Source organism: Scyliorhinus torazame, chromosome 30, assembly GCF_047496885.1.
Source record: "Scyliorhinus torazame isolate Kashiwa2021f chromosome 30, sScyTor2.1, whole genome shotgun sequence".
Lineage (NCBI taxonomy): Eukaryota > Metazoa > Chordata > Chondrichthyes > Carcharhiniformes > Scyliorhinidae > Scyliorhinus > Scyliorhinus torazame.
Window position 1 is genome coordinate 1,856,680 of NC_092736.1, and position 26,283 is coordinate 1,882,962.

General features: G+C 48.7%; 1 protein-coding gene across 13 annotated transcripts in view; it reads right to left on the reverse strand.

Annotated features, from left to right (window-relative positions):
• The window catches only part of bbs4 (Bardet-Biedl syndrome 4), a 70,410-nt gene extending 47,160 nt beyond the window's left edge, over nucleotides 1-23,250 (reverse strand). For 2 of the 13 annotated variants that reach the window (XM_072492667.1, XM_072492659.1), the window contains exons 1-3: nucleotides 23,187-23,237; nucleotides 19,910-19,999; nucleotides 16,738-16,780 (exon numbers count right to left, since the gene is read on the reverse strand). In XM_072492667.1, coding sequence (XP_072348768.1) covers nucleotides 16,738-16,780; nucleotides 19,910-19,999; nucleotides 23,187-23,224 — 171 coding nt within the window. In that variant the 5' untranslated portion in view covers nucleotides 23,225-23,237. Of the gene's footprint in view, nucleotides 1-1,084; nucleotides 1,165-16,737; nucleotides 16,782-18,510; nucleotides 18,692-19,909; nucleotides 20,000-20,314; nucleotides 20,635-23,186 lie in introns of those variants that run through there. The other 11 variants (XM_072492662.1, XM_072492665.1, XM_072492663.1 and 8 more) reach the window with 11 other exon arrangements.
• Nucleotides 23,251-26,283: the final 3,033 nt, after the last annotated feature.

Genomic DNA, 26,283 nt, shown 5'->3' on the forward strand with positions numbered 1-26,283 from the left:
GTGGATGAGCAGAGAGATCCCGGTGTCCATGTACATAGATCCCTGAAAGTTGCCACCCAGGTTGAGAGGTTGTTAAGAAGGCGTACGGTGTGTTAGCTTTTATTGGTAGAGGGCTTGAGATTCGGAGCCATGAGGTCATGTTGCAGCTGCACAAAACTCTGGTGCAGCCGCATTTGGAGTATTGCATGCAATTCTGGTCGCCGCATTATAGGAAGGATGTGGAAGCAATGGAAAGGGTGCAGAGGACATTTACCAGAATGTTGCCTGGTATGGAGGGAAGATCTTATGAGGAAAGGCTGAGGGACTTGAGGCTGTTTTCGTAGAGAGAAGGTTAAGAGGTGACTTAATTGAGGCATACAAGATGATCAGAAGATTGGATAGGGTGGACAGTGAGAACCTTTTTCCTTGGATGGTGATGTCTAGCAAGAGGGGACATAGCTTTAAATTGAGGGGAGATAGATATAGGACAGATGTCAGAGGTAGGTTCTTTACTCAGAGAGTAGTAAGGGCGTGGAATGCCCTGCCTGCAACAGTAGTGGACTCGCCAACACGAAGGGCATTCAAATGGTCATTGGATGATAAGGGAATAGTGTAGATGGGCTTTAGAGTGGTTTCACAGGTCGACGCAACATTGAGGGCCGAAGGGCCTGTACTGCGCTGTAATGTTCTATGTTCCACAACAACAAAAGTATTCTTTAAAAAAGCAAGAACAGCTCATTCAGCCCAATAGGATCATGCCTCCTCTGTGAATCACATCATCTTCCCATCAAATAGTCCCAGCTCCACCTTCCGGGGTCCTCACCTTTGCATTCCCAGGTCACCAACTCACGTCTCTTTGGGTCAACCCAGTCCCATCACCTCGTGACCCTAGTCCCTTCTCCCAGGGTTCTCACACCCACTCACTGTATCCAACAACCCATTGCAGCGCGTGGGGCTGAGACTCTCTTGCAGCCTTTGAACTGCCTTAAGCACTTGGATCAGGTTTTGCCCGTGTCGTACTTTGCTCAGGTTGGGAGATTTGAACAAGCATGGGTCTGTTTTGCAGCAACAACCTTCTTGTGCAGTGAAGTAAGTGCAGGCTCACCTTGCAGGTCTCATAGTCCTTTCTGATATAATGCAAATGTATCAGCCAATTCCGTCTTTCCAGGATGGGAAGCTCTGGTACTGCACAGAGCAAAATAGCACAACAATCAGTGATCAGTTTATCCACATATCAGCTCCTTCATTAATGCTGCAGCCATTGCCTCTCTCCCTTCCTCAAAAGGTACAAGCTTACAAAGAGTTTGGAAAATCAATTCAATTGAGCTGTAATAATATGGCTATTTAATTAATAATCTGGCCAGCGCTAAACCATTTAACTGATAACTTGGTCATCTGTAAAACATTTAATTGGGAAATTCAGTTTTAATTTTGTCCTGAGTAGAGGCCAGTATTTTCAAGTATATAATAATAATCTTTATTGTCACAAGTAACTTACATTAACACTGCAATGAAGTTACTGTGAAAAGCCCCCAGTCGTCACATTCCGGCGCCTGTTCGGGTACACAGAGGGAGAATTCAGAATGTCCAATTCACCTAACAGCGTGTCTTTCGGGACTTGTGGGAGGAAACCGGAGCGCCCGGAGGAAACCCACGCAGACACAGGGAGAACGTGCAGACTCCGCACAGAGAGTGACCCAAGCCGGGAATCGAACCTGGATATACCTATTTAAGACAGAGGTGAGGAGAAACATTGTCTCATGTGGAGTTGATTCTACAATGATATCAGCCACGGTCTAATGAAATGGTGGAGCAGACTGAGTGCGTTTAGCTCAGAAAGGGAACAAAATCAAGGAACAAAGATCTCAAAAAAAATCTCCCTCAATCTCCCATCGCAGATGGGCATGGTCCACTGTTGCTTCACAGCTCCAGGGACCTGGGTTCGATTCCCGGCTTGGGTGACGGTCTTTGTGGAGTCGGCACACTCTCCCTGTGTCTGCATGGATTTCCTCCGGGTGCTCCGGTTTCCTCCCACAAGTCAAAATATGTGCAGGTTAGGAGGATTGGACATGCTAAATTGCCCTTAGTGTCAAAACAAAAGGTTAGGTTGGGTTACGGGGATAGGGTGGAGGTGTGGACTTAAGTAGGGTGCTCTTTCCAAGGGCCGGTGCAGCCTCGATGGGCTGAATGGCCTCCTTTGTTAAGTAATGGGTTAAGAGACATTGCAATTAGTTGTCTCATTTATGTTAAGTATCCATTAATTGACACTAATATGTAAAGGGGCTTCAGGTGGCCTCTGTCAGGTGATGTATAGTGAGAGTTTTGTGCAAAGGCTGTTGAAGGGAAATAAATGTGTGTTTGTGAAAAAGGAACAGAACTTTAGACTCTTCATATCACAGCAACTAAAACGTCTAACAACTGGTAGCAGAGGATGGTTGCTGTGCAAATGTGAAGGGTTGAAAGTTACAACTTTTCCAGATCAAACCAAGGAGTGAGTGAGAAAAGAAAAAAACGGATATATGGCTGAACCGAGGATAAAGATGGCTGGACATGACTATCCTCTCGTATTTTCTGAAAGGGAATCGTACGACCAATGGAGAAGTGCAGTAGTTATGTGGACTAAGGTAACTGCTTTAGGAAAGAGAAAACAAGGTATGGCATTGGCTCTTTCTCTACCTTATGACAGTAAAATCCGAAACAAAGTGCTTTCTGAGCTGGAATTGGAAGAGTTAGACTCCGAAGAAGGTCTGGAGACTTTATTACATTATATGAATAAGATTTATAAGAAAGATGGCTTGTTAAGTGCGTATGAAGCATGGTCGGATTTTGATAAGTTCCGGAAAATGGAGGATATCTCCATGGAGGACTATATAATGGAATGTGGCAGACTATATAAAAGGCTGCAGAAACACAACCTGGAATTTCCACAGTCTGTGTTGGCCTTCAAATTACTTGACTGTGCTAGAGTGAGGAACATGGATAGGCTCCTGGTTTTGACAGGAGTTCAGTTTACTGATATAGATACCCTATTCGAACAGATGACAAAAGCTTTACAAAAGTTTCTGGGGAAACATTTGATTCCGATGGCTCTGATGACCCAAATAGGTCAGCCTGCAATAAGGCAGAATATGGAAGATACACTACTAACAAGATGGCAAAATCGTATGGCTACGAACAGGGCTCAAGACTATAGAAGGAGACGGAGACAAGGAAATTATGAAGACAGAAACCCAGTTAGAACCTACAACAGGAAGATGAACCCCAGAAATGCACGGGGCATGATAAATCGATGTTTTCGATGTGACTCTCAATACCATTACGCTTTCAACTGTCCAACTCGTTATGATAGAGTGTTTGAAGCGACACATGACACGGAAGAGTCAGAAGAGGAAAAAGATAGTGACCAGAAAGAAGGCATTGTCCTATTGACAAGCAGTTTTACGCCGGTAATGAGGGTGTTGGTTGCAGAATCCTTCAACTGTGCTGTATTGGACAGTGGCTGCACATCTACTGTGTGTGGAATTGACTGGTTAAAATGTTACCTGGACTCCTTGAATGCTGAAAATCGTAACAATGTTAAGGAATTTGAAAGTTCCACAAGTTTCAGGTTTGGGGATGATAATACTCTGAAATCGCTGAAAAGAGTGGTGATCCCTTGCAATATTGCCGGAGTGAATCATTTCATTAGCACGGATATTGTATCAAGTGAGATACCTTTGCTTCTGAGCAGACCTTCGATGAAGAAAGCACACATGAAACTGGATATGGAACAGGATACGGCAACAGTTTTTGGAAAGACGGTGGACTTACAATTTACACAGTCGGGACACTATTGTATTCCATTACTGACAAATAATATTTCAAGTAGAGTGGTTAAGGATGTGTTAATGGCAGTTGAAAATGGGACTTTAGCTGATAAAAAGCTTGTGGTATTAAAACTGCATAGGCAATTTGCACATCCGTCTCCTTGGAGGCTGAAAATTTTATTAAAGGATGCAGGGGTAAGGGATGACGACTGTACTAAACTGATAGAACAGGTTAGTGACCGCTGTGAAGTTTGTAGGAAGTACAGAAGGACACCAGCACGACCGATAGTAACCCTACCTTTTGCCAGGGATTTTAACAACATTGTGGCCATGGACCTTAAGATCTGGGATAAAGCAAATAATATATTTATTTTGCATTTTGTAGATTTAGCAACCAGATTTAGTCAATCAACGATTGTACAAAGTAAAGAAAAGAGAGTAATTCTGGATCAAATTGTGGAAAAATGGAAAGGGACAGAAATGGGTCCACCGGCAAAATTCCTTACGGATAATGGGGGAGAATTTGCTAATGATGAGTTTAGGGATATGCGTGAAAACGTGAATATCAGAGTTATGAATACGGCTGCAGAAAGCCCATTTAGTAATGGTGTCGGTGAAAGAAATCATGCTGTCATCGATGACATGCTTCGGAAAATTTTGGCAGATCGACCAAATTGCAGGCTAAATTCAGCTTTAGCATGGGCGGTACATGCAAAGAATTAATTGCAGATGGTTGGGGGCTATAGTCCCTATCAATTAGTGTTTGGTAGAAATCCTAAAATTCCGACCTTTTGGATGACCAGCCTCCAGCTTTGGAGGGGACTACAATTAGCTCTGGTTTTGCTGAACATTTAAATGCATTACATCGCAGTAGAAAAGCTTTTTTGGAAGCAGAAGTCTCTGAAAGAATTCGCAGAGCTTTAAGACATAACGTACGGCAATCAGATGCCGTTTTTCAGCAAGGAGGCATGGTATACTATAAGAGAGACAATTCTAATGAATGGAAAGGCCCAGGGAAGATCATAGGCATAGGTGGCAAAACAATTATTTTGCAACATGGTAATCAAACTGTTAGGGTACATTCATCAAGGATAATGGGTACAGATTACAAATTTTCAAATTTAGACAGAGCAGACAGACATGACGAGGAACCAGAGTCATCTGGTACGCATTTGTTACAGAACTATGAGGACCAGTTAACTGATATAGACAGGGTTTCTGTAGAGGAACACACTTCTGATGAATTAGAACAGGCCATTTTTCCGAAAGGGCAACTGCCAAAAGTTGGTACAAAAGTGACATACTTGCCTGAAGGGTCTAGTCAATGGAAAGATGCAACTGTTATTAGTAGAGCAGAGTAGGCCACTGGAAAGTATAAACATTGGTTGAATGTACAGCATTCAGGGGAAGGAATCAAGACAATGGATTGGGAAAACGAAGTTCAAAAATGGAGTTCACAGAAACGCAGTGCCAGTTCAGATAGTACATCGGATAGTGAACAGGTCCGCAGGAAAAGGTCGAGAACTATTGAAAGGACATCCCACAGCAGAGGGGAAAGATCAAGCAGTAGCAGTACAGAACAAGATACCAGGCGGGAGCGGGGACGTCGTTTATCAAGATCTCAGAACATGAGTAAGACTACGAATACTAATAGGAGTAGAAGCCCACATGCACGTGAGATTTTGGTGGCTTCAAATAAATTAGATGAAAAAATTATCAAAGATGCTAAACAGCAAGAATTGCATAGTTGGAGTGAATTTGGGGTATACACGGAAGTACCGGATAGGGGACAAAGAGCTCTATCCTACAGATGGATTTGCACGGAAAAGGTTCTTCCGGATGGAACTTATAAGGCAAAGGCCAGGCTTGTCGCAAGGGGATTTGAAGAAAACTTAGAAGATCAGGATTTAAGGGTAGATTCACCTACAGCAGGAAAGGTTATTTTAAAGATCTTCTTGGCTCTATTAGCCACAAAGGCATGGGAATGCAAATCTATAGATATAAAAGCGGCCTTTTTGCAGGAGCATCAGCTCCAGAGAGACATTTTTCTCCGTCCTCCTAAAGAAGCAGCTAACACAGAAGGGGTACTCTGGAAGTTGAATAAATGTGTATATGGATTAAATGATGCATCTAGAGTCTGGTATTTTTCGGTAAGGTCAGTTTTGTTAAAGTTAGGCTGTTGCCAGTTGAAAGCATATCCTGCTTGCTTTGCTGGCACTATAAAGGAAATCTTTCTGGCATCTTTATGATGCATGTCGATGATTTTTTGTGGGGTGGGACTAGTGATTTTGAAGCTATTGTAATCTCTGGTTTGAGGAAAGAATTCAGGGCTGGAAGTCAGGCTTCCGGTGCATTTAAATATATTGGACTGGAAATTGGACAGACTAAGTTAGGGGCAACTTTACGTCAGCAATCTTATTTGGAAAGCATCAGCCCAATAGCAATTAGTCGTGGCCGAGTTTCACAAAAAGACGCAATGGTTTCAAAGATAGAAAAAGAGCAACTGCAAAGTTTAATTGGGCAACTGAACTGGTTAGATAGACAGACTAGACCGGACGTGAGTTTTGATGTCTTAGAGTTGAGTACAAAAATGAATGATCCCAAAGTGGAAGACGTAATAAGAGCAAATAAAGCGTTGGCCAAACTAAAAATGCAGGAGTGTGTTTTGACGTTCACGGTTTTAGGTGACCTTAGGCATTTGAAACTCAGTTTATAGTGATGCGTCCTACGCAAATTTATGTGATGGGTTTCAAGCGCAGGAGGTTTTATAATTTTCGTTTTGGGGAACAATGGTAAATGTTGCCCGCTTGTATGAGAAACAAAGAAAATAAGGAGAGTGGTAAAAAGCGCTTTGGCTGCTGAGACGTTAAGAGGCGGTGGATATGGCCTTTTATACAAGTCAGATATTGACAGAAATTTTGGGATTAGGGGATTTGGGTAATATACCTATTGACTGACACATTGACAATAAATCCCTGTGGGAAATTGTACATTCTGCAAAAAGTGTCAATGAAAAAAGGTTACGGATAGACATCGCAAGTTTGAAGCAGGTGTTGGACAGAAGGGAAATAACAAAAATTAAATGGGTTGACAGGAGCTATCAACTGTCAGACTGTTTTACGAAAAGAGGGGCGAGTTCACAGAAACTTTTGGATAATGTTAATGAAGGGCGCTTGTTTCTGTGACTTTTTTTTTCTCGTCCAAACAAAAAAAAGGGGGGGAATCATGTGTGTTTGAGTTTCTTGAAATTTTGTTTTCACCTAATTATTTTTTTTCTCCAAGGGGAGACTGTTAAATAATGGGTTAAGAGACATTGCAATTAGTTGTCTCATTTATGTTAAGTATCCATTAATTGACACTGGTATGTAAAAGGGTTTCAGGTGGCCTCTGGCAGGTGATGTGTAGTTAGAGTTTTGTGCAAAGGCTGTTGAAGGGAAATAAATGTGTGTTGGTGAAAAAGGAACAGAACTTTAGACTCTTCATATCACAGCAACTAAAACGTCTAACAACCTTCTGTACTATAATTTATATGATGATCTATGAAGGTGGTCAAGAAGGCATACGGCATGCTTGCCTTCATCAGCCAAGGCACTGAGTACAAGAGTTGGCAGGTCATGTTTTTTTTTTCTAATAATATTTTATTGAGGTATTTGAAAATGTTTATAACAGTAACATAAATAATGACATCAACATGGTAAAATAAACATTTCCCCCCCCCAGCCCAATCTTCATGCACCCCAACCATACAACAACAATCCCCCCCCCACCCCCCTTCGAATACTGCAGCATCTGCTGACATTTTAATTTTCCCCGAGAAAGTCGATGAACGGCTGCCACCTCCGGGTGAACCCTAACATTGACCCTCTTAAGGCGAACTTTATTTTCTCGAGACTGAGAAACCCAGCCATGTCACTAATCTAGGTCTCTACACTTGGGGACTTCGAGTCCCTCCACATTAACGAGATCCGTCTCCGGGTGACCAGGAAGGCAAAGGCCAAGATGTCGGCCTCTTTCACCCCCTGAACTCCCGGGTCTTCCGACACTCCAAAGATCACTACCTTGGGACTCGGCACCACCTGTGTTTTTAGCACCGTGGACATTGCCTAAGCAAAACCCTGCCAAAACCCTCTATGCTTCGGGCATGCCCAAAACATGTGGACATGATTTGCTGGGCTTCCCGCGCACCTCGGACACCTGTCCTCAACCCCAAAGAACTTGCTCATCCTAGCCGCTGTCATGTGTGCCTGGTGGACTACCTTAAATTGTATCAGGCTAAGCCTGGCGCACGATGAGGAGGTATTAACCCTGCTTAGGGCATCCGCCCTTAGACCCACCTCTATCTCTCCTCCAAGCTCGTCCACCCACTTGCCCTTAAGCTCCTCCACCGGAGTTTCCTCCGCCTCCGAAAGCTCCTGGTAAATATCCGATACCTTCCCCTCTCCCACCCAGGTACTGGAGACTACTCTATCCTGTATCCCCCGTGGCGGCAGCAGCGGAAAGGCTGGCACCTGTTTCTCAGGAGGTCTCACACCTGCAAATACCTAAAACCATTCCCTGCTGGCAATTTACATTTATCCTCCAAAGCTTTCAAGCTGGGAAAGCTCCCGTCTATAAATAGATCCCCCATCCTTCCAATTCCTGCCCTCTGCCAATTCTGGAACCCGCCATCCAGCCTACCCAGTACAAACCTGTGGTTATTATAAATCGGGGTCCAAATCAATGCTCCCTCCACTCTCTTATATCTCCTCCATTACCCCCGGTCCTCAGAGCCGCTACTACCACCAGACCTGTGGCGTATCGGGCCGGCGAGAGCCGTTACCAGAGGTGCCGTTACCAGTGCTCCCAAACTGGTGTCTTTTTTTTAAATAAATATATTTTATTCGGGATTTTTGGCCAAACATAACAGTACGTAGTGTTTCTCTTACACAACAATAAAGCAATATAAATAACAGTGGCCAGTTTTAAACAAATAGATAAATAATATATAAACAAAAACAAAACTGAATGGCAACTGCCTTGTCCAAAATAAATACTCTCCAAAATACAATCCAACAATCCAATATACAATTACATATACCAAATACCTATACATATACAATAACATCCCTGAGAGTCCGTCCGATTCCTCCCCCCGCCCTCCCCCCCCCCCCCCCCCCCCCACCCCCCCCCCCCCCCCCCCCCCCCCCCCCCCCCCACCCCCCCCTCCCCGGGTTGCTGCTGTTGTCTACTTCTTTTCCATTCCCTCTATCTTTGTGAGGTAATCGACGAACGGTTGCCACCGCCTGGTGAACCCCTGAGCCGAACCCCTTAACACGAACTTAATCCATTCTAACTTTATGAACCCTGCCATGTCGTTTATCCAGGTCTCCACCCCCGGGGGTTTGGCTTCCTTCCACATTAACAATATCCTGCGCCGGGCTACTAGGGACGCAAAGGCCAACACGTCAGCCTCTCTCGCCTCCTGCACTCCCGGCTCTTCTGCAACCCCAAATATAGCCAACCCCCAGCTTGGTTCGACCCGGACCCCCACCACCTTCGAAAGCACTTTTGCCACCCCCACCCAGAACCCCTGTAGTGCCGGACATGACCAGAACATGTGGGTGTGATTCGCTGTGCCTCTCGAGCATCTCGCACACCTATCCTCTACCCCAAAAAATTTACTGAGCCGTGCTCCTGTCATATGCGCCCTGTGTAACACCTTAAATTGTATCAGGCTTAACCTGGCACATGAGGACGATGAGTTTACCCTACGTAGGACATCAGCCCACAGCCCCTCCTCAATCTCCTCTTCCCACTTCCCTTTCAGCTCATCCACCATGATGTCCCCCTCGTCCCTCATTTCCCTGTATATGTCCGACACCCTACCATCCCCCACCCATGTCTCTGAGATCACTCTATCCTGCACCTCTGGCTATCTGGATCCCCAAGTACCGGAGGTCCCTTGTTACCTTCCTCAACGGTAAATCCTCTATCTCTCTGCTCTGCTCCCCTGGATGCACCACAAACAACTCACTTTTCCCCATGTTCAGTTTGTACCCTGAAAAATCCCCAAACTCCCCAAGTATCCGCATTATCTCTGGCATCCCCTCCGCCGGGTCCGCCACATACAACAACAAATCATCCGCATACAGAGATACCCGGTGTTCTTCTCCCCCCCCCCCCCCCCCCCCGAGTACTCCCCTCCACTTCCTGGAACCCCTCAATGCTATGGCCAGAGGTTCAATCGCCAGTGCAAACAATAACGGGGACAGAGGACATCCCTGCCTCGTCCCTCTATGGAGCCGAAAATAGTCAGACCCCCGTCCATTCGTGACCACGCTCGCCATCGGGGCCCTATACAGCAACTGTACCCACCTGATATACCCATCCCCAAAACCAAATCTCCTCAGCACCTCCCACAAATAATCCCACTCCACTCTATCAAATGCTTTCTCGGCATCCATCGCCACCACTATCTCCGCTTCCCCCTCTGGTGGGGGCATCATCATTACCCCTAGCAGCCTCCGTATATTTGTATTCAGCGGTCTCCCCTTCACAAACCCAGTTTGGTCCTCATGAACCACCCCTGGGACACAATCCTCTATCCTCATTGCCATTACCTGGAACCGGGTGAGGAGCTGGATTGAAAAAGGAAATGGCTAGTCGTCAAGGGGGGGTGGTAAAGAGACCCCCAACCCGGGTGATCACGTGGAATGTGAGAGGGCTGAACGGGCCGATTAAGAGGGCACGGGTACTCGCACACCTAAAGAAACTTAAGGCAGATGTGGTTATGCTTCAGGAGACGCATCTGAAGTGACAGACCAGGTTAGACTTCGCAAAGGATCGGTGGGGCAGGTGTTTCATTCGGGGCTAGATGCAAAAAACAGGGGGGTGGCCATACTAGTGGGGAAGCGGGTAATGTTTGAGGCAAAGACTATAGTGGCAGATAGCGGGGGCAGATACGTGATGGTGAGTGGCAAACTACAAGGGGAGGCGGTGGTATTGATGAACGTGTATGCCCCGAACTGGGATGATGCCAATTTTATGAGGCGGATGTTAGCACGAATCCCGGACCTAGAAGTGGGGAAGTTGGTAATGGGTGGAGACTTTAATACGGTGCTGGACCCAGGGCTGGACAGATCGAGGTCCAGGACCGGAAGGAGGCCGGCTGCAGCTAGGGTGCTTAAGGATTTTATGGTGCAGATGGGAGGAGTAGATCCCTGGAGATTTAGTAGACCTAGGAATAAGGAGTTTTCGTTTTTCTCCTATGTACATAAAGTATTTTCACGAATAGATTTTTTTGTTTTGGGAAGGGCACTGATCCCAAAGGTGACGGGGACGGAGTACACGGCTATAGCCATCTCGGATCATGCTCCACACTGGGTGGACCTGGAGATAGGGGAAGAAAAACAACAGCTTCCACCCTGGAGAATGGACATGGGATTATTGGCAGATGAGGGTGTGTGTTTAAGGGTGAGGGGGTGCATTGAAAGGTACTTGGAAATTAATGATAATGGGGAGGTACAGGTGGGAGTGGTCTGGGAGGCACTGAAGGCAGTGGTTAGAGGGGAGCTGATATCTATTAGGGCACATAAAGGAAAGCAGGAGGGTAGGGAAAGGGAGCGGTTGTTGAAAGAACTGCTGAGGGTGGACAGACAATACGCGGAGGCACCGGAGGAGGGACTATACAGGGAAAGGCAAAGGCTACATCTAGAATTTGACTTGTTGACTACGGGTAAGGCAGAGGCACAATGGAGGAAGGCGCAGGGTGTACAGTACGAATATGGGGAGAAGGCGAGTAGGTTGTTGGCCCACCAACTGAGGAAAAGGGGAGCAGCGAGGGAGATAGGGGGGGTGAGAGATGAGGAGGGGGAGATGGAGCGGGGAGCGGAGAGAGTGAATGGAGTGTTCAAGGCATTTTATGAAAGATTATATGAAGCGCAGCCCCCGGATGGGAAGGAGAGAATGATGTGCTTTCTGGATCAGCTGGAATTTCCTAAGGTGGAGGAACAGGAGAGAGTGGGGCTGGGAGCACAGATTGAGACGGAGGAAGTAGTGAAAGGGATTGGAAGCATGCAGGCGGGGAAGGCCCCGGGACCAGACGGATTCCCAGTTGAATTCTATAAGAAATATTTGGACTTGCTGGCCCCGCTACTGATGAGAACCTATAATGAGGCGAGGGAAAGGGGGCAGCTGCCCCAACTATGTCAGAGGCAACGATATCGCTCCTCCTAAAGAAGGAAAAAGGCCCCCTGCAATGCGGGTCATACAGGCCCATTTCCCTCCTGAATGTGGATGCTAAGATTCTGGCCAAGGTAATGGCAATGAGGATAGAGGATTGTGTCTCGGGGGTGGTCCATGAGGATCAAACTGGGTTTGTGAAGGGGAGACAGCTAAATACAAATATGCGGAGGCTGCTAGGGGTAATGATGATGCCCCCACCAGAGGGGGAAGCGGAGATAGTGGTGGCGATGGATGCCGAGAAAGCATTTGAAAGAGTGGAGTGGGATTATTTGTGGGAGGTGTTGAGGAGATTTGGCTTTGGGGACGGGTATATCAGGTGGGTACAGTTGCTGTATAGGGCCCCGATGGCGAGCGTGGTCACGAATGGACGGGGGTCTGACTATTTTCGGCTCCATAGAGGGACGAGGCAGGGATGTCCTCTGTCCCCGTTATTGTTTGCACTGGTGATTGAACCCCTGGCCATGGCACTGAGGGGTTCCAGGAAGTGGAGGGGAGTACTTAGGGGGGGGAGAAGAACACTGGGTATCTCTGTATGCGGATGATTTTTTGCTATATGTGGCGGACCCGGCGGAGGGGATGCCAGAGATAATGCGGATACTTGGAGAGTTTGGGGATTTTTCAGGGTATAAACTGAACATGGGGAAAAGTGAGTTGTTTGTGGTGCATCCAGGGAAGCAGAGTAGAGAAATAGAGGACCTACCGTTGAGGAAGGTAACAAGGGACTTTCGTTACCTGGGGATCCAGATAGCTAAGAATTGGGGCACATTGCATAGGTTAAATTTAACGCGGTTGGTGGAACAGATGGAGGAGGATTTCAAGAGATGGGACATGGTGTCCCTGTCATTGGCAGGTAGGGTGCAGGCGGTTAAAATGGTGGTCCTCCCGAGATTCCTTTTTGTGTTCCAGTGCCTCCTGGTGGTGATCACGAAGGCTTTTTTCAAAAGAATTGAGAAGAGCATTATGAGTTGTGTGTGGGCTGGGAAGACCCCGAGAGTGAGGCGGGGATTCTTGCAGCGTAGTAGGGACAGGGGGGGGCTGGCACTACCGAGCCTCAGTGAGTACTACTGGGCCGCCAATGTTTCAATGGTGTGTAAGTGGATGGGAGAAGGGGAGGGAGCGGCGTGGAAGAGATTGGAGAGGGCGTCCTACAGGGGGACTAGCCTGCAAGCAATGGTGACGGCGCTGTTGCCGTTCTCACCAAAGAAATACACCACAAGCCCGGTGGTGGTGGCTACATTGAAAATTTGGGGGCAGTGGAGACGGCATAGGGGAGGGATGGGAGCTTCGGTGCGGTCCCCGATAAGAAACAATCATAGGTTTGTTCCGGGGAGAATGGATGGGAGATTTGGAGCATGGCAAAGAGCTGGGGTAGTACAATTAAGAGATCTATTTGTAGATGGGACGCTTGCGAGTCTGGGAGCGCTGACGGAGAAATATGGGTTGCCCCAAGGGAATGCATTTCGGTATATGCAATTGAGGGCTTTTGCGAGGCAACAGGCGAGGGAATTCCCACAGCTCCCGATGCAGGAAGTGCAGGATAGAGTGATCTCAGAGACATGGGTGGGGGGCGGTAAGGTGGCGGACATATACAGGGAGATGAGGGACGAGGGGGAGATCATGGTAGATGAGCTGAAAGGGAAATGGGAAGAAGAACTGGGGGAGGAGATTGAGGAGGGGCTGTGGGCTGATGCCCTACGTAGGGTAAACTCATCGTCCTCGTGTGCCAGGCTAAGCCTGATACAATTTAAGGTGCTACACAGGGCGCATATGACTGGAGCAGGGCTTAGTAAATTTTTGGGGGTAGAGGATAGGTGTGCGAGATGCTCGAGAGGCCCAGCGAATCACACCCACATGTTCTGGTCATGTCCGGCACTACAGGGGTTCTGGGTGGGGGTGGTAAAGGTGCTTTCGAAGGTGGTGGGGGTCCGGGTCAAACCAAGCTGGGGGTTGGCTATATTTGGGGTTGCAGAAGAGCCGGGAGTGCAGGAGGCGAGAGAGGCTGACGTGTTGGCCTTTGCGTCCCTTGTAGCCCGGCGCAGGATATTGTTAATGTGGAAGGAAGCCAAACCCCCGGGGGTGGAGACCTGGATAAACGATATGGCAGGGTTCATAAAGTTAGAACGGATTAAGTTCGTGTTAAGGGGTTCGGCTCAGGGGTTCACCAGGCGGTGGCAACCGTTCGTCGATTACCTCACAGAAAGATAGAGGGAATGGAAAAGAAGTAGACAACAGCAGCAACCCAGGGGGGAGGAGGAGGGGGGGGGGGGGGGGGGGGGGGGAAATCGGACGGACTCTCAGGGATGTTATTGTATATGTATTGGTATTTGGTATATGTAATTGTATATTGGATTGTTGGATTGTATTTTTGGAGAGTATTTATTTTGGACAAGGCAGTTGCCATGTAGTTTTGTTTTTTGTTTTTGTTTATATAATATTTATTTGTTTAAAACTGGCCACGGTTATTTATATTGCTTTATTGTTGTGTAAAAGAAACACTACGTATTGTTATGTTTGGCCAAAAAACTTGAATAAAATATATATATTTTTTTAAACTCTGAATTCCACCGGGCAGCCGTCAGGCCCCGGGGCCTTGCCCGACCTGCATGCCCTCCAGCCCCTTGATTATTTCCTCAATCTCAATTGGGGCTCCCAGCCCCTCCACCAGGTCCTCCTCCACCCTCGGGAACCTCAACTGATCAAGAAACTGCCTCATCCCCTCCACCCCAGCCGGGGGCTCCGACTCATATAATTTACTGTACAAGTCCTTAAACACCTTGTTCACCCCCGCTGGGTCCAGGACAGTATTACTGTCTCTATTCTTTACTTTACCTATCTCCCTGGCCACCTCTCTTTTCCTGAGCTGGTGCGCCAACATTCTGCTTGCCTTTTCCCCGTACTCATGGAGCATCATAATATCCCTTGCCTTCCTCAACTGTTCCACTGCTTTCCCTGTGGTCAACAGCCCAAACTCCACCTGTAATCTCCGCCGCTCCCTCAGTAGCCCCGCGTCCGGGGCCTCCGAGTATCTCCTGTCCACATGGAGTATCTCCTCAACTAACCTGTCCCTCTCAGTCTGTTACACTTTTCTCAGTGGGCCCATATTGAGATTAATTCCCCTCGGACTACTGCCTTCAAAGCTTCCAAGACCGTCTCTGCAGAGACCTCCCCCATATCATTTGTTTCCAGGTAGTTCAGAATGGACTTGTTAACCCGCCCACAGATCGCTTCATCCGCTAGCAACCCCACATCCAGTCTCCACAGCGGGCATTGCCCTCTCTCCACACTAACCCGTAAATCCACCCAATGCGGGGCATGATCCGACACTGCAATTGCCGAGTACTCAGTATCCACCACCTTCGGTATTAGCGCCCTGCTCAGAACAAAAAAGTTGATGCGAGAGTATACCTTGTGGACATGTGAAAAAAAGGAAAACTCCTTCGTCCTTGGCCGTGCAAACCTCCATGGGTCTACTCCCCCCCCCATCTGTTCCATAAAACCCTTCAATTCCTTTGCCACAGCCGCCCTCCTCCCTGTCCTGGATTTTGACCGGTCCACATCCGGATCAATGACTGTGTTGAAGTCCCCTCCCATGATCAGGTTATGTGACTCTACGTCTGGGGTCTTACCTAACACCCGCCTCATAAATTCCACGTCGTCCCAATTCGGAGCATATATGTTCACACGTACCACCCTCTCCCCCTCCAGCTTCCCACTCGCCATTTTGTACCTACCCCCCTTGTCTGACACGATTATTCCTGCCTCGAATGCCACTCGTTTGCTACCCCTCTGGTCTTTGAGTCCAGTCCTGAGTGGAACATTTGGCTAACCCACCCCTTCCTCAATCTCGTCTGGTCTGTAACCTTTAGGTGTGTCTCTTGTAACATTGCCACGTCCGCCTTCAGTTCCCTCAAATGCGCGAACACACGAGCCCTCTTGACCGGCCCATTCAGTCCTCTCACGTTCCATGTGATCAGCCTGGACGGGGGGCTTCCAACCCCCCCCCCCCACCACCGACTAGCCATCACCCTTTTTAGGTCAGCCTCAAGCTATTGGCAGGTCATGTTACAGTTGTATGAAACTTCAGTTAGGCCACATTTGGAATATTGCGTGTAGTTCTGGTCACCACAATATCAGAAGGATGTGGATGCTTTAGAGAGAGTGCAAAGAAGGTTCACCAGGATGTTGCCTGGTATGGAGGGTGTTAGCTATGAGGAGAGGCTGAATAAACTCAAATTGTTTATTTGGAAAGACGGAGACTGAGGAGGGACCTAATTGAGGTCTACAAAATTATGAGGAGTATAGACAGGGTGAATAGTCCAAAGCTTTTTCCCAAGGCGGGAGGCTCAATTACAAGGGGGCACAGGTTCAAGGTGAGAGGGGGAAAGATTAGGGGAGGTGTGCGGGGGAAGGTATTTCATCCAGAGGGTGGTGGGTGCCTGGAACGTGCTGCCAGTGGAGGTGGTGGAAGCAGGCTCGATAGTAATGTTTAAGATGTATCTTGATAGACACATGAACTGGTGGGGAATGGAGGGATACAGATCATTTGGGCATAAGCGGTAGGTCTGAATAAGGAATCGGGATTGGCGCAGGCTTGGTGGGCCGACGGGCCTGTTCCTGCGCTGTAATGTTCTTTGCTCTACACTCCAGAACACAACTGGATGAGGTTAAGAAAGTGAGAGAAGAACGAATGCAAATATCTAAGGGAAAGGAAAGACTCCAAATTCCTCACCTTTCCGTGATTGTGATTTCCGAACATCAGAACGTTGCATGGTCTGGAGAAAATAAAATCAGACACAGGATTCAAGTCGCAAATTTCTTCTTTCCACATCATGAAGCAGACAAACAATCAGCCAAATGAGACAAGAGTATTTCACCAGTCTCCTTTTCCCCCATTACTTTTTTAATTTATTTGTGCTTATCATGGTGAGAGATGCCAGAAGAATATTTTTGAATTCAAACAAAGAGCTGCTCATCAAACACTCCCAGGACAGGTACAGCACGGGGTCAGATACAGAGTAAAGCTCCCGCTACACTGCCCCATCAAACACTCCCAGGACAGGTACAGCACGGGGTTAGATACAGAGTAAAGCTCCCTCTACACTGTCCCCATCAAACACTCCCAGGACAGGACAGCACGGGGTTAGATACAGAGCAAAGCTCCCTCTACACTGTCTCCATCAAACACTCCCAGGACAGATACAGCACGGGGTTAGATACAGAGCAAAGCTCCCTCTACACTGTCTCCATCAAACACTCCCAGGACAGGTACAGCACGGGGTTAGATACAGAGTAAAGCTCCCGCTACACTGCCCCATCAAACACTCCCAGGACAAGTACAGCACGGGGTTAGATACAGAGTAAATCTCCCTCTACACTGTCCCCATCAAACACTCCCAGGACAGGACAGCACGGGGTTAGATACAGAGTAAAGCTCCTCTACACTGTCCCATCAAACACTCCCAGGACCGGTACAGCACAGGGTTAGATACACATACAGATTAAAGCTCCCTCTACACTGTCCCCATCAAACACTCCCAGGACAGGTACAGCATGGGGTTAGATACAAAGTAGAGAGCAAATAAGGAATTATGGACCAGGAAGCCTGACGTCGGTAATGGGGAAATTCTCGAATCCATTATCAAAGATTTCATGATGTGGAGATGCCGGCGTTGGACTGGGATGAGCACAGTAAGAGGTCTTATAACACCAGGTTAAAGTCCAACAGTTTTTTTTTCGAATCACAAGCTTTCAGAGCACAGGATTCACCTAAGGAAGGAGCAGTGCTCCGAAAGCTAGTGATTTGAAACAAACCTGTTGGACTTTAACCTGGAGTTGTAAGACTTCTTACAAAGATTTTATAGCAGAACACTTAGAAAACAGTGGCAGGATCGAGCAGAGTCAGCGTGGATTTATGAAGGGGAAATTATACTTGTCAAATCTACTGGAATTCTTCAAGGATGTAACTAGTAGATTTTTTTTTTTTTTTTTAAATTTAGAATACCCAATTATAATTTTTTTTTTAAATTCCAATTAAGAGGCGATTTAGTGCGGCCAATCCACCTAACCTGCACATCTTTGGGTTGTGGGGGCGAAACCCACGCAGACACAGGGAGAATGTGCAAACACCACACGGAGAGTGACCCAGGGCCGGGATTCAAACTCGGGTCCTTAGCGCCGTAGGCAGCAGGTCTAACCACTACGCCACCGTGCCTCCCATGTGGAGCAGGCTTTAAGGGCCAAATGGCCTCCACCTGCTCCTATTTTCTACGTCATGTAATTTGGAATGAAGAATGTGCCAGCAACATTCCAAAGATTAACCAACAAGGTGATGTCGGGACTAAACAACTGCGCAGTGTACATCGACGATTTGGTGGTGTTCAGTGAAACATGGAAGGAGCATTTGGAACATGTAAAAAAAAAAAAAAAAAAATTTGATCGATTAAACGGAGGCTGGATTGGTGGTAACGTTGGCTAAGAGTGAATTTGCAAAAGCTCAAGTCACCTTCTTAGGCCATACCATTGGACATGGTCAGATGGCTCCACGGAATGTGAAGACGAAAACTATAGGAGAATTTCCAATACCATCAACTAGGAGAGAGGTTCTGAGATTTCTGGGCATGACTGGTGTCTACCGGAAATTGGTGCCAAATCTCAGCAGTGTGGTTGCTCCCCTGACAGAACTTCTAAAAAAAAGCACAAAATATTTCAGTGGACGTCGGAATGTCAGGTGGCATTCGATAATCTGAAGTCTGTGTTAACCACCACACCACACCAGTGTTGATGACACCTAATTATGCAAAACAATTTACGGTGGCAATTGATGCGAGTGGGTGTTGTGCTGTACTGCTACAGGAAGATGACAAAGGGTTGAAAGATCATTCGGGTATTTTTCTAGGAAACTCAACATTCACCAAAAGAAATATTTGACCATCGAGAAGGAGACATTGAGTTTGGTATTGATGTTACAACATCTGAGCATTTATGTTAGTCACAATTTATTGTACAGACCACAATCCATTACAATTCTTTGACAAATTTGAAACTCAAAACCCAAGACGATTCAGATGGAGTTTATTATTACAATCGCTAAATTTACAGACTCCACGTGGCGGAAAGAGAAAATGTGACTGCTGATACTTTATCATGACTGTAACATATGAGAAGACTAAAAGGGACGATATTCAAAAAGTCTGAGCTTAGAGTGTGTTTGACTGCAGTGATCATGTTTGTTTAAAAATAATTGTTTATCAGGGTCTGGGTTCTTTTAGCAGCCAGAAGGTGAAATTGACAAAGGAATGTGTTTTTCAGTCTGTGCTAATAGACTGTGGTTTGACTGGGGAAGTCCCTGGAGAGTTAATGTGCTCTGCAGCCTGCAGAGATCATTTGCTTTTCCAGCTTGGGGAGATGAGGTCATTGCTAGGAGGAGCCAAGGAATGCAGAGAGACATTTTGAAAAGCTTCAGAGAGGTCGTTTTTGGAGAAACCTTTGGAGAGAGGAGTTTAATTCTGATCTGCCTGACACGGAGTCCACAATTCTCCCACAGTAAGATAGATTGGGAGCTGTATTTTCCTTTTCTTGTTGTTTAATGGGAAAGTGAGCCGTAGTGTTTAAGGGGTATGTATAAGCTGTTCTTTTGGGTGTGAAGTTAAAGAGTTTAATATTGTATTCATAATAAAGTTCTGTTTTAAAAATATCCAAGCCCTATTTCTACATGCAGTCACTCTTGGAGCGAATCATTCTTTCCGCACAGTCTTACAAATAAACTAAAATATTAGGGTTCCGATCCAGTATCCTAGCCACTATTGGGATATGGTCTGGGATCGTAATACTAGTGAGCAGCAATAGTAGTGGAGATACAGCTATACCCTGGGCACACTTTTCGATGTTTCTTTGTTACTTACCGATTCCGCCATCTCCTCACAAACTGAGTTGGCAGCAGCTGATGATCACAGCAATACTCAATTCGCTGGGTTCCTGCCATCAGAAATAGCCTGTTTATACAATAATAAATTAACACTTAGCTCCTCAGCCTGTACTATGGGAAATGTATGTGTGCTTCAACCAATTCTAATGGCCTGCACCCCACTTTTTTTCTACTTAGCGACAAATAATATATAATTAAGGAATAATAAATAATTCTAGAGAGCTGGCATAGACTTGGGAGTCTGGGTGACCTCCTCCTGTGCTATATTAACCCTAATGACATAACACACAAAGTAGAAGTTTAAAATGGAAGTTGAAATACATTTACACACTCAGCTCAAATTATACTTGCCCTCTAACCCCAGTTCACCTAAATAAAATACCTTATGCAGAACACCATGAAAGAGCTTCTTCGGGTGAGGACTTCCAGTCCAGACCTTATTTCCCGATATTCAGTGACACTTCTGTCATTATTTCTGATTAGAAATTATGTTAACATTTCCCATTTGATTTTGCAAAAGGAACGGTCACAGTCCAGACTCTGTTCACTTTCCAAGTCTGTGTGGAGACGTTCCTGATGCGGTTTCTTGACTCAGATGTGCCCACCGACCCACATTTTCATTCACTTATTTACACGGTATTTCTAAAGTTAAAATGGCATTCTTAAAAAAAATAAAATCTGAATTAGTCTTCAAATCTAACTCTTTTTGATCAATTACAAAGTGACAGCGAGCATTCAGTCTACTGAAAGACCTCGCCCCTCCATGACCCAGCAGATAATGAGACCACTTGCAGAGGAACTGAAACTAACTGACCAGTAGAGTGCCATCTTTATCGCTGCTCTGTGCTGATCGAGCTAGATGGCTGACCCATGCCAGTGGCTGGGACGTTTTGATAAGCATAAGGGCTCCGCACCAAGGGAAAAGTCAGCATTCCAACGACTCATGCACACTCTGTGATTGCATCAAGGCTCTGCACTGATGATCCTCCTGACTTAACAGATGACCAAACAGGAAGGATGATCCCAACACACTGCAAACACCTCCTTTTAGGAGAAGGGGTAGGAATGCAAATGATGATGCTGGGCAAGTTGAGGACTGTTCCAAAGACCGTTTAGCTGGTCAGCCAGTGGGTAATATCAGCCTTGGTAGCACAAACAACTCTGATTCCGAAGGTCATGTGTTCCAGCCACCCTGCTTCACCTCATAATCCAGCGTCTTTGTCACAGCGTCAGTACTGAGGGAAGGCCGCACTGTCAGGGGGTCAGTACTGAGGGAGTGCCGCACTGTCAGAGGGTCAGTGCTGAGGGAGTGCCGCACTGTCAGAGGGTCAGTACTGAGGGAGTGCTGCACTGTCAGAGGGTCGGTACTGAGGGAGTGCCGCACTGTCAGAGGGTCAGTACTGAGGGAGTGCTGCACTGTCAGAGGGTCAGTACTGAGGCAGTGCCGCACTGTCAGAGCGTCAGTACTGAGGGAGTGCTGCACTGTCAGAGGGTCAGTACTGAGGGAGTGCCGCACTGTCAGAGGGTTGGTACTGAGGGAATGCTGCACTGTCAGAGGGTCAGCACTGACGGAGTGCTGCACTGTCAGAGGGTTAGTACTGAGGGAGTGCCGCACAATCAGAGGGTCAGTACTGAGGGAGTGCCGCACTGTCAGAGGGTCAGTACTGAGGGAGTGCCGCACTGTCAGAGGGTCAGTACTGAGGGAGTGCCGCACTGTCAGAGGGTCAGTACTGACGGAGTGCCGTACTGTCAGAGGGTCAGTACTGAGAGAGTGCTGCACTGTCAGAGGGTCTTTGCTGAGGGAGTGCTGCACTGTCAGAGGGTCAGTACTGAGGGAGTGCCGCACTGTCAGAGGGAAGGTCAGTACTGAGGGAGTGCCGCACTGTCAGAGGGTCAGTACTCGGGGAGTGCCGCACTGTCAGAGGCACTGAGGGAGTGCCGCACTGTCAGAGGGTCAGTACTGAGGGAGCGCTGCACTGTCAGAGGGTCAGTACTGAGGGAGTGCTGCACTGTCAGAGGGTCAGTACTGAGGGAGTGCTGCACTGTCAGATGGTCAGTACTGAGGGAGTGCTGCACTGTCTGAGGGTCAGTACTGAGGGAGTGCCGCACTGTCAGAGGGTCAGTACTGAGGGAGTGCTGCATTGTCAGAGAGTCAGTACTGAGGGAGTGCTGCACTGTCAGAGGGTCAGTACTGAGGGAGTGCCGCACTGTCAGTGGGTCAGTACTGAGGGAGTGCCGCACTGTCAGAGAGTCAGTACTGAGGGAGTGCTGCACTGTCAGAGGGTCAGTACTGAGAGAGTGCCGCACTGTCAGAGGGTCAGTACTGAGGGAGTGCCGCACTGTCAGAGGGTCAGTACTGAGGGAGTGCTGCACTGTCAGAGGGTCAGTACTGAGGGAGTGCCGCACTGTCAGAGGGTCAGTACTGAGGGAGTGCCGCACTGTCAGAGGGTCAGTACTGAGGGAGTGCCGCACTGTCAGAGGGTCAGTACTGAGGGAGTGCCGCACTGTCAGAGGGTCAGTACTGAGGGAGTGCTGCACTGTCAGAGGGTCAGTACTGTGGGAGTGCTGCACTGTCAGAGGGTCAGTACTGAGGGAGTGCCGCACTGTCAGAGGGTCAGTACTGAGGGAGTGCTGCACTGTCAGAGGGTCAGTACTGAGGGAGTGCTGCACTGTCAGAGGGTCAGTACTGAGGGAGTGCCGCACTGTCAGAGGGTCAGTACTGAGGGAGTGCTGCACTGTCAGAGGGTCAGTACTGAGGGAGTGCTGCACTGGCAGGGGGTCTGTACTGAGGGAGTGCCGCACTGTCAGAGGGTCTGTACTGGGGGAGTGCCGCACTGTCAGAGGGTCAGTACTGAGGGAGTGCCGCACTGTCAGAGGGTCAGTACTGGGGGAGAGCCGCACTGTCAGAGGGTCAGTACTGAGGGAGTGCCGCACTGTCAGAGGGTCTGTACTGAGGGAGAGCCGCACTGTCAGAGGGTCAGTACTGAGGGAGAGCCGCACTGTCAGAGGGTCAGTACTGAGGGAGAGCCGCACTGTCAGAGGGCTGCAGTGTCGGTACCGCTGTTGCTATGGGAACGCCGGCGCCCGGCAGTATCTGGGCCCTCAGGAATCCCGGGGCCGCGGCACCGCTGCTGTTGGGGGTGGGGGTGGGGGTGGGCTGCGGACGGCCCGAACCCGTAAACCCCCCTCCCTCCCTCTCTCTCTCTCTCTCTCTCTCTTCCTCCCGCGGGCTGCCCGGCCCCCGAGGCTCTCACCCGCGCCGCCGCCGCCATTGCCCCTCAGCTCCGAACATCCGGGTCCTTACCCCAGCCCCGCCCCCTGACGTCAACACGCTGCCGCGTGAGTACGTCACTGCCCTGTGGATCAGTCACGCTGACCACTGCCCGGTGGATCACTGTCACACTGACCACTGCCCTGTGGATCTCTGTCACGCTGACCACTGCCCTGTGGATCTCTGTCACACTGACCACTGCCCTGTGGATCACTGTCACACTGACCACTGCCCTGTGGATCTCTGTCACACTGACCACTGCCCTGTGGATCAGTCACACTGACCACTGCCCTGTGGATCAGTCACACTGACCACTGCCCTGTGGATCTCTGTCACACTGACCACTGCCCTGTGGATCACTGTCACACTGACCACTGCCCTGTGGATCTCTGTCACACTGACCACTGCCCTGTGGATCTCTGTCACACTGACCACTGCCCTGTGGATCAGTCACACTGACCACTGCCCTGTGGATCAGTCACACTGACCACTGCCCTGTGGATCTCTGTCACACTGACCACTGCCCTGTGGATCAGTCACGCTGACCACTGCCCGGTGGATCACTGTCACACTGACCACTGCCCTGTGGATCTCTGTCACACTGACCACTGCCCTGTGGATCACTGTCACGCTGACCACTGCCCTGTGGATCAGTCACACTGACCACTGCCCTGTGGATCACTGTCACGCTGACCACTGCCCTGTGGATCAGTCACACTGACCACTGCCCTGTGGATCACTGTCATACTGACCACTGCCCTGTGGATCACTGTCACGCTGACCACTGCCCTGTGGATCACTGTCACACTGACCACTGCCCTGTGGATCAGTCACACTGACCACTGCCCTGTGGATCAGTCACACTGACCACTGCCCTGTGGATCACTGTCATACTGACCACTGCCCTGTGGATCACTGTCACGCTGACCACTGCCCTGTGGATCACTGTCACGCTGACCACTGCCCTGTGGATCACTGTCACACTGACCACTGCCCTGTGGATCAGTCACACTGACCACTGCCCTGTGGATCAGTCACACTGACCACTGCCCTGTGGATCAGTCACACTGACCACTGCCCTGTGGATCACTGTCATACTGACCACTGCCCTGTGGATCACTGTCACGCTGACCACTGCCCTGTGGATCACTGTCACTCTGACCACTGCCCTGTGGATCACTGTCACACTGACCACTGCCCTGTGGATCACTGTCACACTGACCACTGCCCTGTGGATCACTGTCACTCTGACCACTGCCCGGTGGATCAGTCACTCTGACCACTGCCCGGTGGATCAGTCACACTGACCACTGCCCTGTGGATCACTGTCACTCTGACCACTGCCCTGTGGATCAGTCACACTGACCACTGCCCTGTGGATCACTGTCATACTGACCACTGCCCTGTGGATCACTGTCACGCTGACCACTGCCCTATGGATTACCCACACTGACCACTGCCCTGTGGATCACTGTCACTCTGACCACTGCCCTGTGGATCACTGTCACTCTGACCACTGCCCTGTGGATCACTGTCACTCTGACCACTGCCCTGTGGATCACTGTCACTCTGACCACTGCCCTGTGGATCACTGTCACTCTGACCACTGCCACTCTGACCACTGCCCTGTGGATCACTGTCACACTGACCACTGCCCTGCGCATCACCGACACACTGACCACTGCCCTGTGGATCACTGTCACACTGACCACTGCCCTGCGCATCACCGACACACTGACCACTGCCCTGTGGATCACTGTCACACTGACCACTGCCCTGTGGATCACTGTCACTCTGACCACTGCCCTGTGGATCACTGTCACACTGACCACTGCCCTGTGGATCACTGTCACGCTGACCACTGCCCTATGGATTACCCACACTGACCACTGCCCTGTGGATCACTGTCACTCTGACCACTGCCCTGTGGATCACTGTCACACTGACCACTGCCCTGTGGATCACTGTCACTCTGACCACTGCCCTGTGGATCAGTCACACTGACCACTGCCCTGTGGATCACTGTCACGCTGACCACTGCCCTGTGGATCACTGTCACACTGACCACTGCCCTGCGCATCACCGACACACTGACCACTGCCCTGTGGATCACTGTCACACTGACCACTGCCTGCGGATCACTGTCACACTGACCACTGCCTGCGGATCACTGTCATAGACCATTGGCCTGAGGATCAGTCACGCTGACCACTGCCTGCGGATCACTGTCATAGACCATTGGCCTGAGGATCACTCTTACTGACCATCACCCTGCTGATCACTGCTTGTGCTCTGCATACTGACTGATTATTGTGCTACTGACGACTGCCATACTAACCCGACTGCACGATGCCCTGAGTCATGCTGACCCCTGACTGATCACTGCCTGAACAGCCCACAGATAACCTCCTGACCACTGCCATGCTGCTCACTGACTTACCACCAGCACCACCCCACTGATTACTGCCCATTCACCACTGATTGCTCAGCAGACTGATCACTGCCAGACCACTGACGTACCACCACCACACCATTGATTGCTGACCTTTGAACACGGAATACTGCTGGACCAGATTGTTGACTACTGACTGACCACTGACAGACATCTATGGTTACTGGGGGCAGATGGGAATGTGGAATTCAAAACACAAAACAGATTAGCCCCGATCTGATTGAATGGCGGAGCAGGTGCGAGCAGCACATTGACCTACTTCTCCTATTTTATATGTTCGACTGCTGACCACTAGCAGATCAATTGAACTTTCATAGAATAATAGAATTTAAAGTGCAGAATAATAATAATGAGGCCATTCAGCCCATCAAGTCTGCACCAGCCCTTGGAAAGAGCACCGCACTTATCAATGTTTCCAATATCTTTTTCGTTAACCATGATTTTCACCTGCACCCATGACCCAACAGTTAACAGGACCGTCAACCTGTGCTCTCCTGGAAACATGATAAGGTTCCCTTGTTCTCAGATTCCACCAACTTGCGTACTCAATGCATCATCCGCCCTCCATTTCCAACATCTCAACCACCACCACCGCTCAATCAGCATTCAGAAGACTGTTCCCTCCATG